Here is an 18,154-nt window from a genome sequence, read left to right on the forward strand (position 1 = left end):
CTGAAGGAGAGTCTCAACCCCCATCGTTCAGCCTGGACACTGAGGTCCAGCGCAAGGGTCTTCTGGCGGTTCCCTCACTGCAAGAAGCCCAAATTACAGGGAAGAAGAAGAGTTTGGATTTGATATCCTGCTTTATCACTACCCAAAGGAGTCTCAAAGCGGCTAACATTCTCCTTTCCCTTCCTCCCCCACAACAAACACTCTGTGAGGTGAGTGGGGCTGAGAGACTTCAAAGAAGTGTGACTAGCCCAAGGTCACCCAGCAGAAGACCTTCTCAGTAGTGGCACCCACCCTGTGGAACGCCCTCCCACAGATGTCAAAGAGAACAACAACTACCAGACTTTTATGAGACATTTGAAGGCAGCCCTGTTTAGGGAAGCCTTTAATGTTTGATGGACTACTGTATTTTAATATTTTGTTGAAAGCTGCCCAGAGTGGCTGGGGAAACCCAGCCAGATGGGCGGGGTATAAATAATAAATTTATTATTGTTGTTGTTGTTGTTGTTGTTGTATCTCTCCTTGCAAAGAAAAGAAAGCAAGAGTCAAAGAAGTTACTTACTTTGGGCAGCAGAGCAATTCATTAAAATTACAATAGCAGACCATCTCACAGCCCTTTCCCTCCCAGAAGTGATCTTGAAGAAGCCCGTCAATTGGACGAAGACTGGCCACTCCCTCTGGGACGCTGTGACAGTTGTGGTCTTTTAATATTTTCCTGTAACAGGAGAGGCGGCCAGATGGTGTTGGGTTGGTCCCAAGCAGAAAGCTCAGAAATAGAAGAGTGGAGAGCATCGTCATTTTTGTGCTATCTTGGCAAGAGTTTGCGAATAGTGCTAGCGAGAGAAAAGAAAAGGCGTTTAGCTGGGTGCCGACATACAATCAGTCTATTTATCAAATCCATCCCTTTAGCTCTGTTTTTCTACTATCCATGGATAGGAGAGGTTTGATTCCATTTGCATTTAAAGCCAAATCTTACCAAATTGTCACTTTCTAAAAGAATATGAGAACTGAAGCACAGCCATCCTATGAAATTCACACTTGCCCAAAGTTCGCAACGCAGTTCCCTAAGCAATGTTTGCAAATATGCATATGCTAGGGGAATGTGTGCATATGAATGCATATATTAGTGAAAATAACATACAGAAATGCATACTAGGGGAAATTGCTCACAGAAATGGGCACATTTGTGAAAATGGCATACAAAAACTAGGAGAAATTGGCAATTCCACGATGTTGTGATGGTCTTTGCAAGGTGTTGGGTGGAACTACACACATGCCCTCCTTTGTATTACGTTTGGCAGGAAAAAACAGTGAAATTATGTGAACATGTTAAATTCAAGTGATTTTTTCAGCAGGTTGTTTCAGAAAATGTTCTGAGACTTGCACAGATGATGAAACTGGAAAATGTGTTGCTAAGGCACAAATCCTTGCTAGAGCAATCCAGATTCTCATTCTGACCCAGATTGTCACATCTGCCAGAAGCAGAGGGTGTTTTAAAAAACACCGTATTTTTTGCTCTATAAGACTCACTTTTTCCCTCCTAAAAAGTAAGGGGAAATGTGTGTGCGTCTTATTGAGCGAATGCAGGCAGCGCAGCTATCGCAGAAGCCAGAACAGCAAGAGGGATTGCTGCTTTCACTGCGCAGCGATCCCTCTTGCTGTTCTGGCTTCTGAGATTCAGAATATTTTTTTTCTTGTTTTCCTCCTCCAAGGTGCGCCTTGTGGTCTGGTACGTCTTATAGAGCGAAAAATACAGTAACTTTAACCATAGCAATGGGATTTAACAGAGGCCACTGTGTTGTGCAGCGGCCAATATTCCTGAGCCACTCTTTTTCCTAGCTGCTAGTCAGCCCTCGTTTCCAGGTTGATGCCCATCTCTGACTTCAATCAGCACAGGATTTGAACCAGATAGTAGCTATCCCCAGTTGTATAGATGTACATCAGGATCTCTCCAGCACTTTGATCCCTCAGTCAACACAATAAGTAAATATTGTCTATGTTCCAAGTGTATCTATTGTTGTATCGTTTACAGTATTTAAGATGGTGATGGCATGGTGTTGCCAGTTTTAAAAAACAGTGAATCCTAAAATGTGTCCTCAGCTGTTGTGTGGATTAGAACTAAAGAAGCTTGTTGATGTTCTTTGAGGAAAGTCCAAATGATGTACCAAATAAGGTCCCAAATAAGATATTGAAGTGTTTACTCTTGGTATCCCAGCATATTTTCTGAGGCCTGAGGTGAAAGTGTGTGTGCAGAGGACCTATTGTTTTTATGCTCTAAACCAGGCATTCCCAAACTCGGCCCTCCAGATGTTTTGGGACTACAACTCCCATCATCTCTAGCTAACAGGACCAGTGGTCAGGGATGATGGGAATTGTAGCCCCAAAACTTCTGGAGGGCCGAGTTTGGTGATGCCTGCTCTAAACAATATGATATGGTTTGTACTATAAACTTATTAAGGGAGCATTAATTGACACCACATTGGTACCTCAGAAGTCAAACAGAATCCGTTCCGGAAGTCTGTTCTACTTCCAAAACGTTCGGAAACCAAGGCACTGCTTCCAGTTGGCTGCAGGATGTTTGGGTTCCAAAAAGCCTCTTTGGATGTTTGGGTTCCAAAGAACATTCACAAACTGGAACACTAACTTCCGGGTTTGTGGCATTCAGAAGCCAAAACATTTGACTTGCAAGGCTTTCATCAACCAAGGTACAACACTACTGCTTTAAATTGCTGAGTGTTATGGATGATACACTACCCAAATGATGACTTCAAAAGCACACTCCCTGTGCAGTGTTTTCAAGGCTCCTTTCTGTTCAAGGTTAGACTCCATCTGTTAGAAGAATTTGATCCTGTACAAAAGCAACCTAATTTCTCATATCAGATGTGCACATAATCTAAGATAGGCAGTCTTAACAGATTTTGCTCTTTGTTACACATTCTCAGCATTTTAAATGTTTCAAAAGAGAGATCTGAATATATGCTTTGAGTTAACAACATTTATTAATGTATTTAAATATGTAGTTTTAGGAAATATTTTTCAAAATCACAGATTAATGTGAAAATGGATTGTGGTGATGGATAAAAGCATGAGAAACAGACTCGGAGAAGTTAGTCTATTCTTTGGGCTTTTTGGAATGACCCTGATAAGAAATGACAGCAAAGTAACAGAGGAAGAAGAAAAAGTTTTAGGAGAAGAATCCAACTTACCTGTAAATTCCTTAATTGTGGGAATTTGGACAGTGGAAAACTGCCCTCAATTTTTTCCAGTGTGTTTTGCCTCCCATCTTACTGCCCAAGCTCCCTTGTCTCCCTCTCTGCTGGAGTACTGGTCTATGTTCAGAGGTATATTTCACATCCTGAGTTTTAACTGTTTCATGTCAAAAAGGTTCTATTTCCCAGTAATAAATGTGACTTGGACTGTGTGGACCAAATATCCACGTTCTAGCTACTATGGAAGCCCATTGACAATGCTGATGTGCACATCTTGTCACTTGTGTCTTATTTTCAGGCTTCTGTAGTAAGTGAGGTGATGTGAATTACACCCATCTGTTTTCTTGGAATCAGAAAGGTGTGCTAATCATTTTTGGTACTGCTGTGGTTCAAGCAGGCAGACTATATATATCTCTCTCTCTCCTCTTGTGTGTGTGTCCACTTATGAATCAAAGAAAGAGAGTTTAAAAATACAGGGTATGCAATACTACAGAGCAGTGCTGGAAATTATTATTATGGAGCGAAGAGTGGGCATGAAGATGACAAATAAGAATATCCATGTACATTCTGGTTTCTTTGGAGAAATTAAATGGGGGTTTAATGTCAAACAACAACAACCCTAGTGCCTCTAAAGAATCATGGAATTGATGGTCTGTTTTCACAAAGAGTCAATTCATGGAATCTCTTCTTGGTGGATTCGCTGCTCTGCTCACCATCTCACACATAGTGGTACTGTCTGTCTTGGCAAACTGGCAAACATATAATTTTAAGATATTCTAGTTCAATGAATGCATTTGTTGCTGACATTCACTATATTAAACACATCAAAATTTAATTTTTCCAGCACTGCTCTGTAGTATTGCACACCCTGTATTTTTAAGCTCTCTCTCTTGGATTCATAACAAAGAAAAGAGATTAGCTTTCCTCAGCTACTTAGTCAAGGCTGTTAAGCAAATTAATACCTCTTCATATCCACCAACTGAGGTGCAGGTCACCTCCACCTTCTTGGGCTGTTTTCCACTTGCCTGGGTTCAACGCACACGTGGCTTTAGTCTTAGCTCTTAGAACCAACCCAGAGAAAACTAATTAACTAGGATCATTTGCATAGGGCAGGGAAGAGACATACCTTATTTGTTTGCTTATTTTTCTTGCCTCCTTGCCAGTTGTGTCTTTTCAAATGTTGAAGCAAGCTAAAGGGAGATGCTGCGGGGAAGGAGGGCTGGAAGAAAATCCCGGATAAATGCTCCTTTGTTTGTCCTGACTCTTGATTTCCCAGTGGTAGACTGTCGCTAAGGAGAGAACGGCAAGGAAGCTGGCAAAAGAGAAATGAAGAGCTCTCCCTTTCCAACAGAAAGCAATTGGTCTACACATACAATTTCAAGCAAAATGTAAAATAAAAATAAAATTACCAAAGACAGGAAGGGGAAATATATCGCAGTGTGAAAGCAAATAAATAGCAAAGTGTGTGCATCAGAGTTGGGCAGCATGAGCTGAGGTATGTTTACTCACAAGTAAGTCCACTGAGAGCCATGGTGCCCTTTAAGCCAGTGTTTCCCAACCTTGTGCCTCCAGCTGTTTTTGGACTACAATTCCCATCATCCCTTGCCACTGGTCTTGCTAGTCAGGGATGATGGGAGTTGTAGTTCAATTAAGCAACCTTAGGCTACTTCGTGCAATCATCTGTCAATGTGAGCAGACCACAGTGCCCTTGTGGGGAATATTGGGTGATATTTAGCTAAGTTTTACTCAAGAGTAGACTTACTAAGATTAGCCATGCCCATTAATTAGCCATGAGTATAGCTTAATTGAATACCACCCATTACTTATGTTACTTGGCAAGATTTATATAGAGTAAGGAAGCCTTGTGATGCAATAGGTCATTGCAACTGGCAGTTTTCCAGAAGGTTGGTGGTTTGAGCCCACCCAGGGACAGCTGTGCACAGGATTCCCTTCCAGGTCCCTTCCAACTCTGATTCTAACAAGTGCATTTAACTTGGTGCACATTCAGCTTTGTGAGTATGGCAAAAATGTATTTATTTAAAATGTAAAGGGGGTGGGGCTCCAGGAAAAATGGCTTTGGCCATCCCACCCACCATTGAACCAAATGGGTTTTTACTATACACAAATTTGACTTTCGGTGCAAGCTCCAGAATGCAACCTCCTGTAAGTTATGGGCTTACTGTATTACTACTTCAGTAAAAAATATCGTAAGACACTGGTTTTCAACTTGCGGGTTAGTAGCCACTCTACTGGATCATTTGCCTATTCACAACAGCAGCACTGCTACCATACAAATATGGGGTGGAGGGTTAAGAAATGGGTCTCCAGATGTGGGTCTTGGTCTCAAAAGGTTGAAGACTACTGCTCTACCAAGTGGTTAACGTAAAGCAATCTAAAATACTCATTTAAAAAACTGGTAGTACCAATCATTTAAAATAAAATAACCTAATAAATATGAATAAAACACAAATAATCCTAATAAAATTATATGTCAAAATTACAGATTATATGTGCTCACATGCTCATAGGTAATCATGTGAACTCGGCATTTATAGATCCAGTCAGGAAGAAATGACACTGTTTTGGTCTCTGGAGAAAGCTGTCATGTTTGTTATTGTTTCCCCCCCACACTTGTCCATTTATTTTTATTTATTGCTTTTCAACTTTGATTCCAGCTGGTTACAAGGTTCCCATCTCCCCAAAATGTACAAATGCATAAAATTGCAAACAGACTATGAGTTGGCAGATGAAAGAACAGTCAAGAATACTTAAAGGTACATCAAAAGCTGCCTGAGCTATTTATGAAGTATTGAGAGTAAAACAAATAAGAATATTTTCATCTAGCACCAAAAAGAAAGTGCCATCAGGCAAGCGGCCTGGAGCAAGTCCCTTCCATAGCTGGGGTAGCTGAGTTCAAAATGGCTCTTTTCTATGGAGGCACTTGAAGAAGGCCATCAGCAGATGAACTATGAGCACAGAGAGGTGGTCATGGAAGATGGAGCTCCTTCAGGTGTTGTTGCTATTTATTTGATTTCTTACCTGTCCTTCACCAGGAGGCCCCTGAGCAGAATACACTAGCATAAAAGTAATTGGTTAAAACAATTTACAATCCAAAGCAGAAGGTGGTCCTAAAATATATACTATCTCAGGAGTCAAAGGCCATGTTAAAAAGGTACTTGTTTCCAATGGGGTTTAGAGCTTTAAAAGTGCGCATCAGTCCTTTGAACTGGTTCTTTTAAAACTGCCAAGAAGGAATCCAAACTAACATGCCCAACTGTGTATGTTTGTTTCAAGTATGTTTATCTCACCCTTCACCAAATGGTCCTGGGACAGGACTGCTTATACATGAAAACCATAATTTGTGAAATAATGCGTTACCATAACTGAAATCTCAGTGGAAATCTACATGGCAGCAGGAAGGGAATAAAACAAAGAAGGCGAGTCTTCACTCATCAACACCACACGCATCAATGAAATGACACGCCTCAGTGGAGAGTTTATTCCATAAGTGAGGGGCTCCCACCGATAAGGCCCTTCAGGGCATCCAGGTACCACAGCTCCCACTTAAGGCAGGCCCATAAGCAGGGTTCCTCTGCTGATCTAAATGTATGGGCAGGTTGGTAAAGGAAGGTGCTTTCTTTCAGATATTTGAGGCCCAACTCATTTATAATTTGGTCCAGAAGCCAAGATACTTGAATAGGGGCCAGAACAAAATTGGCTATCAGTTAACAAAGCATGGATAATTGTGACCAGGCTATCCCAGTCTAGGAAAAGCCATAGTTGGGAACAGATATTTTAGTCACTGAAGCAACATGGGCCTAAGGTTTCCTCCTCCTTGCTAGCAACCATGTCCTGTGTCTGTTGCACTTTCAAACAAAAGGGCAGAATAGCTGCAGGATTTGATTCCAAATCTCTAATCAGGAGGCCATGCTTGGACAAGAGTGCACAACCCCATCAGAAAGAAAGCTGTGAATGGAAAATATGCAGGAAGTGAACTATAAGCATGTTGCAATGAGTTTCTTCATCTCCTGTCCTGTGCTTTTCGTCTTTCATAAGGCCTGTAAAGCGAAGAAGGGAAATATTTGACCTGCTGTCTTGGAGTATTTCTTTAGTAGAAGGATTTCTAGCCCGCCCTTCATCGAGTGAACAATGCCAAGGTTGGCATACATTAAAACAGAAGACAATGCATTTGTAGGTAAAACAACATCAGCAGGGCAGGTTAAACAATGAGTCAGAGCAGCAGACTGATGGGTATTAGTAAGAGGATATATGAATTACCATATATTTGATCTTCTACAGACCCACTTGTGTGGGTTAACACAAAAAACAAACAGCTTGTGCTCATCCTGTTTTTTTTTAATAAATAAATTTATTGATTTTCCTCCAGTTATACATTTTAAACCGAATACAACAAATTATACCTCTTTTGAACTTCCTTCAGCGCCTCTGACAATCATCCATATTTATACCTTTGATACACATTCCCTTTTTTCATATTGCCATTATTCCTCCTTACTCCCATTTTTTTAAAATAAATAATACTTATTCGTATTTTTACAGTGCCTCTTGAAATCCCACTAACGTTGTATTTATACCACAAATGTTTTTCAGATAATCCACCAATTTTCCCCAGTCCTCGATGAACTTTTGGTCTTTAGTAAATCTGATTTTCCCAGTTAATTTGTCCAGTTCCGCATAGTCTATCAATTTTAATCTCCATTCTTCTATCGTCGGTATCTCCTCTTGTTTCCACTTCTGGGCCAACAGGATTCTGGCTGCCGTTACAGCATATTGGAAAAGCTTATAGTCCTTTCTTCTTATGTCCTTTCCTACAATACCTAAAAGAAAAGCTTCTGGTTTTTTCACAAAAGTATATCTTAATATTTTTTTCATCTCATTATATATCATTTCCCAGAAACTTTTAACTTTCTTACATTCCCACCACTGATGAAAGAACGTCCCTTCTTTATCTTTGCATTTCTAGCATTTGTTATCAACCTTATACATCTTCGCTAATTTTACAGGAGTCATGTACCATCTATAAAACATTTTCATTACATTCTCTTTCAATAACGTAGCTTGTGCCTGTTTTTAAAGCGCAGGGTTTGCACATAGAGGCCCCCAGGAGCAGAGTTTAAATCCCATTGTTAGGCAGATTTAATAGATGCATAGGAACAGGTTTTTAAACCACTTTTTAAATATCCCTGTCCAGGAAACACTGAAGCTGAATAACCAGTTGAAGATGGTGAAAGGAACACTTAGCTACTCAAGCCTCTTGGGCCTCCAGTGACAATGAAGGAATCAGTAGCATTCCCATATTATGGGCCTCCTCGTTCGAGAGGAATGCAACCCCATCAAGATCAGGCCTTCTACCTAAGTTCCACACCAGGGCACGGTCTCTCCTTTGCCAGGTGTCATTTTATTGGCCCTCATCCAGCTTCACCCAACATGGTCCATATTCTGCACAGCCTCATTTGATTCAGATGTCAAAAAGAAACAGATCTAGGTGTCGCCAACATATTGATAGCGCCCAACTCCAAACTACAGTGGTACATCGGATTACAAATGCTTCAGGTTACAGACTCCGCTAACCCATAAATAGTACCTCGGGTTAAGAACTTTGCTTCAAGATAAGAACAGAAATTGCACGGTGGCAGCGGGAGGCCCCATTAGCTAAAATGGTACCTCAGGTTCAGAACAGTTTCAGGTTAAGAATGGACCTCCAGAACAAATTAAGTTCTTAACCCAAGGTACCACTGTACTGACAATCTCACCTGTGACTTCATATAGATGTTCAGTAGCACAGGGGACAAGATTAAACCCTCTAGTACCTTATAGGACAAGCACCACAAACCTGAACAACACTATTCTACCATCTGATCCTGAAGTTAGGAGTGGAACCATCATATCAGAGTCATAGCTGTCAACTTTTCCCTTTTCTTGCGAGGAATCCTGTTTGGAATAAGGGAATTTCCCTTTAAAAAAGGGAAACGTTGGCAGCTATGATCAGAGGGCCACCAGTTCCCAAACTACAGAGCTGGTCCAGTAGGTGCTTTGCACCTTGCCCCAAAATATGGAAAACAGCAAAAAAAAAAAGAAAGAAAGAAAGAAAGAAAGAAAGAAAAAAAGAGAAAAAGAAAAAAAAACCCCCACCAACCTTTAGAACCATCTTTATGTATGCAACTACGGCGGCTAGAATTTTAGTAGCAAAAACCTGGAAATGAGACTCATTTCCCACGAAGCTTGACTGGTAGATGAAGATGATAGAATATTTGGAACTTGCGAAAATGACTGGGAGAATAAGAGGAAACTCAAACCAGAAAGTGTGTAAAGAATGTATAACATTTAAAGAATATCTAAATATTTTAAAAATGCAAATCTGACAGGTCTAGATTGAATCTTGAATATTAAGGAAAACTATAAATGTAGAAAATTTTCTGGATATGTAATAGATATAACAGGAAATGTGTAAAGGTTAAGAATATGTAGAAAGCACAACAAGGTGAATTGGAAGTCAAAAGTGTGTGTGGTGTTAGACGATGTGTTGTTAGTTAACGTTTAGTTGCCACTGAGGTATTGTCTTGGTTTGTCTGTGTTGTTATATGTAAATTGTTTTGCAATAAAGTTTTTTTTAAAAAAAGAATATATATATGGAAAACAGCATTTTTGTAGGACACCGTTCTGGGAAAATTAATTTTGTTAGCTGCAATGAGCAAATGTAAAGGTAGGATATAGGTTGGATGGATGAAGACATGCACTTAAGAATTATTTTCCATCGTTGACTGTAGCATTGCAAAAGGTCCTGGGAGTGACATTTAAGTGACCAGGAGCTGCAAAAAGTTTTAGATCACCACTAGCACAGGCAGAAGAGAAAAGGAATTGCCTGATTTACTCTTAGTATCGCCGCTTGAGGCTCACAATTTCAGGTTACCTGGCGCCACCTGGTGCTATAATGGAGCATAGATAGTGTGTTTTTAAATCGTTTGCACATCTTTTGACTCCATCAGGAATTATTGCTTGTGTGAATTTGCTTGTAGCAGCTAAAGCAGGTGGGACTCTTCTGCCAGCAGAATCACAAGCATGCCATTTGCTACAGGGCTCTGTTACCACATATTTTAATTTGATTTATGTGTGTTTCAGCTTCAGGGAAGCATGTAACAAGGGACACAACAAACTTACAAAACGTATCATCAAGGATCTTAGCTTCTATATTTCCAAATAAACTTTTTAGACTTGTGTCATCAAAGATCTCTATTAAAGCATCATATATGCTACCAAGATAATATCTCAGTGGTTTCAAAGCATTGCTCTGACTCTTTCACTCAGTGGCTTAGCATTTATGCCTAAGGCAGATACATAGATAGAATTTGCCAATGCAATAATTATTTCCCTGTTGATACAGGTAAATAATTATAGGTCCTTTAAATCGAAATGAAGAAACTAGTTGCTTCCAGACAACACTTTTAATGTATGAATTACTTTTAAAAAAATTATAAAATTCTTCAAAATAGAAAATAAAATTTAAATATTATTAGAGATGTGTAATATATAAGAAATACTACTCTGTATGAAACTGTGACCCTCAAACGTCAGTCCTGCACCCCTCTGAGGTCTGCACACTTGCTGGCCTTGTGATAGTCCTGGTTCTGCCTGTGAGTCCTGATGACTTCATAGATACAGTGGAAGGGGACAATTATTTACTAATTCCAGTCCCATATGATCTGATATTTGCACCTTCCTTTGATGTTGTCATGCTACATTTTTGTTCCCGGGTCTTGGCAGTTCAGTTCTGCCATACCAGGTCTCTTCCGCCGCACTGAAGGGAAGAGTGAGGTGGAGGAAGCCGGAGTCTGCTATCATCTAGCTGTGTGGTATCTGATGCTCCTTTTGAGGATGAGTGGGGTGTGTGTGCAGTGGTTGCAATGTTCAACTGGGAAAACCTGGGTTCAAATTCTAACTCAGCCATTGAAGCTCACTAGGGCCAGTCATGGGCTCTTAGCCTAACCTACCTCACAGGGTTGTTGTGAGACTATATTGGGGAAGAATGGGAGAACCATGCAGGAAAGGTGGGTTATATGTGAGTGGCTGGAGATGCCTTGATTCAAGTTCATTGGGTGACCTTGGTCTAACCTTGTTCACAGAGCCTGTTGTCAGGATAAACACTGTCTTGGGCAACTTGAAACAAAAGTGAAATATATAACTGTACGTATCATTTTGAGCTGAGGCCATAAGAGTTGGCTTGGACAGGTCTGTATCCATCAGAATTAGTAGAAACTGTTTTTGTTTCCTAGTCATTGAGGAAGAGACAAGTGGGATCACACAATGTAAGATACACCCACAGTCACTCCGGCTTAATCTGTTGTTCTTGGAGACTTCCGGAGGCGGCGCAAAACGGCAATGGCGGTCCTCTTTACCGTGTGAAGAGGGGCTCCGCGAAAAAGGGTCGTCCGCTGCGGCAAAGCGGAGACCCATTAAGACAAACCGTAGGCAGAGCGAGCCTGCGGCCGTGGGACTCGGCGGGTGCCAGAAGCCCCCCCAGAAACGAGGAAGGGACCTCGTAAGAGGCTCCGGAACGTGAACGGGGGAGCGGCGCTGTGAGTTCATCGCTCTTTTCGCGGAAGTGAAGCTGCGCTGCTGTTGCTGATGAGCGTCGACCTTTCTTCTTGAAAATCATCGGAATTGGCTGCAATTTACCCGTGAGTAAGGGGTACTAAAGATTGACTAAAGATTGATTTAAATTCGTTTAATTCGGCTGAAAACGGGAGGCGAGTAACAGGAAGTCCGCCTTCCGGTCCTGCTAATCAGAGCAAAGCAAAGAACCCGATGTGGGCTGAAGCGCTCAAAAGAGACTTTGAAATTAGTATGAAGGGGCATTAACAGACTGTGTTCTTCTAGAAATTAAAAAGATTGAAGGATTAAATCTGTTGGTTCATTGCGCTAAGGAATCTTCCCCCTATTGTGAAGTGACGTGGAATTGAAGGGGATAACCGAGCTATCGGACTGCCAGTGTTGCAAAGGAGTACTGTCAGGCTGCTGAAACTTTTTCTTAAGTACAAATTGTTGCATTGATGGATACACTATCGCTTTAATACTGATATTGGAACCTTTCCGTTACCTTGTGGCACTATTTTGAAACAGAACTATCTGAAAGCCTCCTTTTTGAACTTGGGGACTATAAAAGTTGAAATAGGAACTTTGATGGTGGAAAAGAAACTTTCTTTCTTATGAAAACCCCCCCTAGTGGATTTGCGGAGGCATAGAGGTCTGGGAACTGTACCTTATTGGGATTTTTTGTGGTTTAATTGTTTACATTCTGGACTTGCCTTTCTCATGGATTGAAAGACTATTTGACCTTGAACAGAGGCAGCTGGGGAATGAGTGGCCCAGGGAAAACAAGAGCATCTAAAGCTAAGGAAGCTTTAGCTGAGGAAGCTAAAGAAAAGAAAAAAGATAAGAGAGCTGGGCAGCTTGTTCTAACAACGTTGACTCATCAACGCAGATCCTCGGTACCAACTGTGCTGACGGCGCAGGAGGAAGAAGTTGAAACGCTTGCAACAGAAGATATGGCAACTGGAGGAACTGATCCAGTCTTGAAACAAATTTTGGAACAACTGGCACTTTTGAATAAGAAGGTGGACGATCAGTCATCTAAAATTGACAGAGCTACATCTACTATCAGCAAGTTAACAGATCAGGTTTCCCAGCATACTCAGGCTATTGAGAAACTGCAAGGAGCTACGGCGGAGAACTACAAATTAGCTGCGGAAGCCAATCAAAAAGCTGAGCAAGCGTGCAAAAAGGTGGAGGAGATCAAAGGGGAAGTAAGACCTCTGAAAAGACAGGCAGGAGAACAGCAAGCCTACCTGTCAATGGTGGAACTGAAAAGTAAGGAATGTAATCTTAGGCTGAGGGCCGTCCCAGAGCTGGAGCAGGGCAACCTAGAGGAATTTTTGACGCAGTTGTTTTCTAAATTTTGGGGGGTTGAGGAAGATAAAGACTTCAAAATTGTGACGGCCTTCAGATTGGGAAGATCGGTTAAGAAAGACAAGTCCAGAGACTGTTTGGTTTGTTTGAGAACAAGAGAGGAAAGAGACAAGATACTAGGCCAACATTTTAAAAAATCTCTGGAAGTTGAAGGCAAAAGGGCAGAAATTTATAGAGACATTCCTAAATATCTGTTGGACCTTAGAGCCTCATATACAGACTTGGCTAAATTGTTAAGGTACAACGCAATCCCTTACAGGTGGGAATTTCCTCAAGGTCTATCATTCACCTATAAAGGAAAGAAGGTAAGAATTAAAACACCAGAGGACCACCAGAAGTTCCTACACGACAACGAGGAGGACCTCCAAAAGAGAGCTGCAGATTCTTGGCCTCCACCACCGGGATCACCACCAAGACCCGTACCATCTGGAGGCGGACCGGCACCACAGCCTTCGGGAACGGAGGACAAATTAGATACCCAACTGTGATATCTAAGAAGTAGACCAGGATGTCTCTACAGCTTCTTAGTTGGAACATAAATGGCGGGAATTCTCCAGAAAAACGGAGAAAAGTATTTCATATTTTGAAAAAAGAACAATTGGACATTATTTGCCTGCAAGAAACACATGTGACAAGACTCCACAGAAAAGTGTTAATTAACAAAAGGCTAGGCCAAGAATTTATCTCATCGGACAAAGTTAAGAAAAGAGGAGTGGTGATATATGCAAAGGAGAACTTGTCACCAAAATTCGTATTCAAAGATGAACAGGGTAGAATTTTGGCAATTGAAATTCAGACACAAGGAGAAAAGTTTTTAATTCTAGGAATATACGCCCCAAATGATGGAAAATCGGAATTTTTCAAGAAGCTGCATGAGACTATGCTGGACTATTTGGATTACAACAACATTATCATGTTGGGAGATATGAACGGCGTCGCCTCAGTGAATATGGATAAGTCGCAAAGTGCTAATATAACGAAAGACGGCAGACTACCAAAAACCTTTTTCGAAATGACTGACAATTTGGATTTGATTGATATATGGAGGATCAAGAACCCTCTAGGGAAAGAAGGAACTTTCTTTTCTGAGGCCCACATGACATGGACGCGAATCGACCAAATATGGATAACTAGAGGGCTGGCACCTAAGACCAGAAAAGTGGAAATCTGCCCAAAAACCTGCTCCGACCACAACGCTTTGAGAATGGAATTGAGATTAAATACAACCGGATCTTTCAGATGGAGAATGAACGACGCTTTGTTAAGAGATCAGGAGATTGTTAAGAAGGCCCAAAAAGTTTTAAAGGATTATTTTGAAATAAACTTAAAGACAAATGTGGAAAAAAGAACAATCTGGGACGCAAGTAAAGCAGTTATGAGAGGGTTTCTAATACAGCAGAACACGATCAAAAAAAGGCTCTGGAATGAAAAGAAGGAGAAGATTTTGGAGAAAATAAGAGAAGGAGAGAAAAAACTGAGATCCAGGCCTAAATCAAAGGAAGTATTGAGAGAAGTGAAGTTTTTCCAGGCACAATATTCGAAACTGATAAATCAAGAGGTGGAATGGAAAATTAAACAAATGAAACAAAGATCCTTTGAATCTGCTAATAAGTGCGGGAAGTTGTTGGCTTGGCAGTTGAAAAAGAGACAAAAGCTTAACACAGTTACAAATCTAGAGATTGAAGGGAGAATGGTTCAGAAACCCGAGGAAATTAGAAAGTGTTTCCAGAGATATTTCAAAGAACTTTATTCACAAAGGCCACAAAAAGGTTCGGAGGTGGACCAATTTGTCACAACTAATGGATTACAAAAAATACCCCAGGAAATGAGAGCAACCCTGAACTGTAATATTACAATCCAAGAAATTGAATGCGCCATTCAGAACCTCCAACTGGGCAAGTCTCCGGGACCTGATGGACTTACTTCCAAATATTACAAGGCATTGAAGGATTCATTGATACAACCATTGTTGGAAGTTTGTAATCAGATTATGGAGGGGAGGAAGGCACCGGAAACGTGGAAAGAAGCTTTCATCACGTTGATACCAAAATCAGAAACTGAAAAAACTCAACTTAAAAACTACCGTCCTATCTCACTCCTAAATGTGGATTACAAAATCTTTGCAGACATTTTGGCAAGCAGGTTTAAGAAAGTATTAAATGAAGTGATTCATAAGGACCAAGCAGGCTTTCTCCCTGGCAGACATTTATTTGACAACACAAGAAACATCATTGACATTTTGGAATTTTTACAGATTAACTCAAATACAAGAGCGGTGTTGATCTTTATTGATGCGGAGAAAGCCTTTGACAACATTTCTTGGATGTTTATGAAGAAAAATTTGGAAAGGATGGGAGTAGGGCGGGGGTTTGAAAATGGAATAGAAGCAATTTATTCAGAACAAAAAGCTAAATTGATAGTAAACAACGTGGTGACAGAGGAGTTCAAAATTGAAAAAGGGACACGACAGGGGTGCCCTCTATCTCCTCTGTTGTTTATTTCAGTCCTGGAGGTGCTATTGAACATGATTAGAAATGACCGGTTGGCACAGGGAATTGTGGTCGGAGAGAAACAATATAAACTGAAAGCATTTGCAGATGACTTGGTATTAACATTACAGGAGCCAGCCTCTAGTACTAAAAGAGCGTTAGAATTAATTTCTGACTTTGGTCGGGTGGCGGGATTCAAGCTGAATAAACAAAAAACTAAAGTTTTAGCAAAAAACTTGACAACTACTGAAATAGAGGAGTTCAGAAAAGAAACAGAACTAAATGTGGTTAAAAAAGTAAAGTACTTAGGGGTGCACCTGACCTCCAAAAATTTGAATTTGTTTAAGGACAATTATGAGAAATGTTGGTCAGAGATCAAAAGAGACTTGGAAACATGGTCAAGACTGAAACTTTCCTTGTTGGGCAGAATAGCTGCTATAAAGATGAATGTATTGCCGAAAATGCTATTTTTGTTTCAGGCCCTCCAGATCGTGGATAAGGTGGAATGTTTTGGAAAATGGCAGAGGGATATATCTAAATTTGTCTGGCAGGGCAAAAAGCCCCGAATAAAGTTTAAAATACTAACAGATGCGAAAGAAAGAGGGGGGTTTGCCCTGCCGGACTTGAAGTTATATTATGAATCTGCAGCCCTCTGCTGGTTGAAGGATTGGATTTTGTTGGAGAACACCGATGTCCTCGACCTGGAGGGATTTGATAATGCTTTTGGGTGGCATGCATATTTGTGGTATGACAAGGTTAAAGTTCATAAATTGTTCAAAAACCATATTGTCAGAAGGGCAATTTTTATGGTCTGGTCAAAATATAAAGACTTATTGGAGAGTAAAACTCCGAGGTGGCTCTCACCGATGGAGGCCAAAGCACGTAAAAGACTCAATATGGAGGCCCACTGGCCTAAATATTGGGAAATAATTGAAAAAATTGGAGATAAATGGAGGTTGCAGAGTATGGAAAAGTTAAAAAACAAGGTGCGAGATTGGTTGCATTATGCTCAAATTCAGGAAGTTTTTAAAGCGGACAAAAAAGTGGGTTTCCAGGAGGAAAAATCGAAACTAGAGACAGAGTTGCTTGAGCCAAAATCTAAGCTAATTTCGAGAATGTACAACTTGCTGCTTAAATGGAATACACAGGATGAGATTGTTAAATCCTCCATGATAAAGTGGGCGCAGGACTTGGGGCATAACATTATGTTTGAAGACTGGGAAAGGTTATGGAACACCGGAATGAAATTCACGGCATGTAGTGCCTTGAAGGAAAATATTATGAAAATGACATACCGGTGGTACATGACCCCAGTCAAGCTTGCAAAGATATATCACCTGTCTGATAATAAATGTTGGAAATGTAAAGAAGAGGAAGGGACATTTCTACACCTCTGGTGGACCTGCCCGAAGGTGAAGGCCTTCTGGGAGATGATACATAATGAACTAAAAAAGGTGCTTAGATTTACCGTACCCAAGAAACCGGAGGCCTTCCTCCTGGGCATGGTAGACCAGAGGGTGGCCAAGAAAGATAGAACTTTCTTTATGTACGCTACTACAGCAGCAAGGATCTTGATGGCAAAGCACTGGAAGACACAAAATCTACCCACACTGGAAGAATGGCAGATGCAGCTGATGGACTATATGGAACTGGCTGAAATGACTGGCAGAATTCGAGACTCGGGAGAAGAAGAAACGGAGGAAGTTTGGGAAAAATTTAAGGACTATTTGAAAAAGCATTATAAGTTGTATGAATGTTAAAAAATGCCCCTTTCTAGGAAAGTACAGCTTCAGTATCGGCAAATTTTTGAATTGGTAAATAAGGCACAACAAGACAGAAGTGGTGTAATGAAATAATTTTATTGTGTTGAAACTAAAAATTAATGGATTTGGATTGAAATGTTTAGAGACCAGATATCACGATAAAATGGAAGATATATTATTATTTTTAAAATAAGTCAACAAATTGCTGAGGTTTTGGATTTACAGAGAATGCAGTGCTCGGAAGATGGGGGGAGTCCACTAGATTTATGGAAACATGTATTTGCAATTTGAATTTTGTATATTATAAACCTAATAAAAATTATATTAAAAAAAAAAAATCTGTTGTTCTTGGAGATCAAGGTGTTAACCTACACAAGAATCACGCCAGACAATTTGGGCTTCTTCTTTTTAAAGAAACATCCCTTGCCATTCACTCACATAGCCAGAAGAGGTCACTAATGAACTCTCTAAATACCACTGTAATTGTCCCCCCACCACAATAAATATATGCACTCGGAATCACTTTGAAAATGACCTGAAAATCGCTGCAGTACAAACCAATGGAACCTCTTACAACAGAACCAGCACCACACACACACACACAAATTCCACACACAGAGACTCACAAATGCAACACAAACTGTCACCTTTCTCTGTTTTGTCTTCCTTGATGCAGCTATTTTTTTATTTACAGAATGCCGACTGAATAACA

The 18,154-nt window shown here is 40.5% G+C and overlaps 1 protein-coding gene across 2 annotated transcripts in view; it reads right to left on the bottom strand.

Moving 5' to 3' along the window:
* The window catches only part of SCRG1 (stimulator of chondrogenesis 1), a 55,062-nt gene that overhangs the window by 4,773 nt on the left and 32,135 nt on the right, over positions 1-18,154 (bottom strand). The window contains exons 2-3 of one of the 2 annotated variants that reach the window (XM_081926259.1): positions 4,333-4,546; positions 560-830 (exon numbers count right to left, since the gene is read on the bottom strand). In XM_081926259.1, coding sequence (XP_081782385.1) covers positions 560-795 — 236 coding nt within the window. In that variant the 5' untranslated portion in view covers positions 796-830; positions 4,333-4,546. The remainder of the gene's footprint in view (positions 1-559; positions 831-4,332; positions 4,547-18,154) is intronic. The other variant, XM_081926258.1, reaches the window with a different exon arrangement.

The sequence above is a fragment of the Podarcis melisellensis genome, assembly GCF_964234715.1.
Source record: "Podarcis melisellensis genome assembly, chromosome: 9".
Classification (NCBI taxonomy): Eukaryota; Metazoa; Chordata; class Lepidosauria; order Squamata; family Lacertidae; genus Podarcis; species Podarcis melisellensis.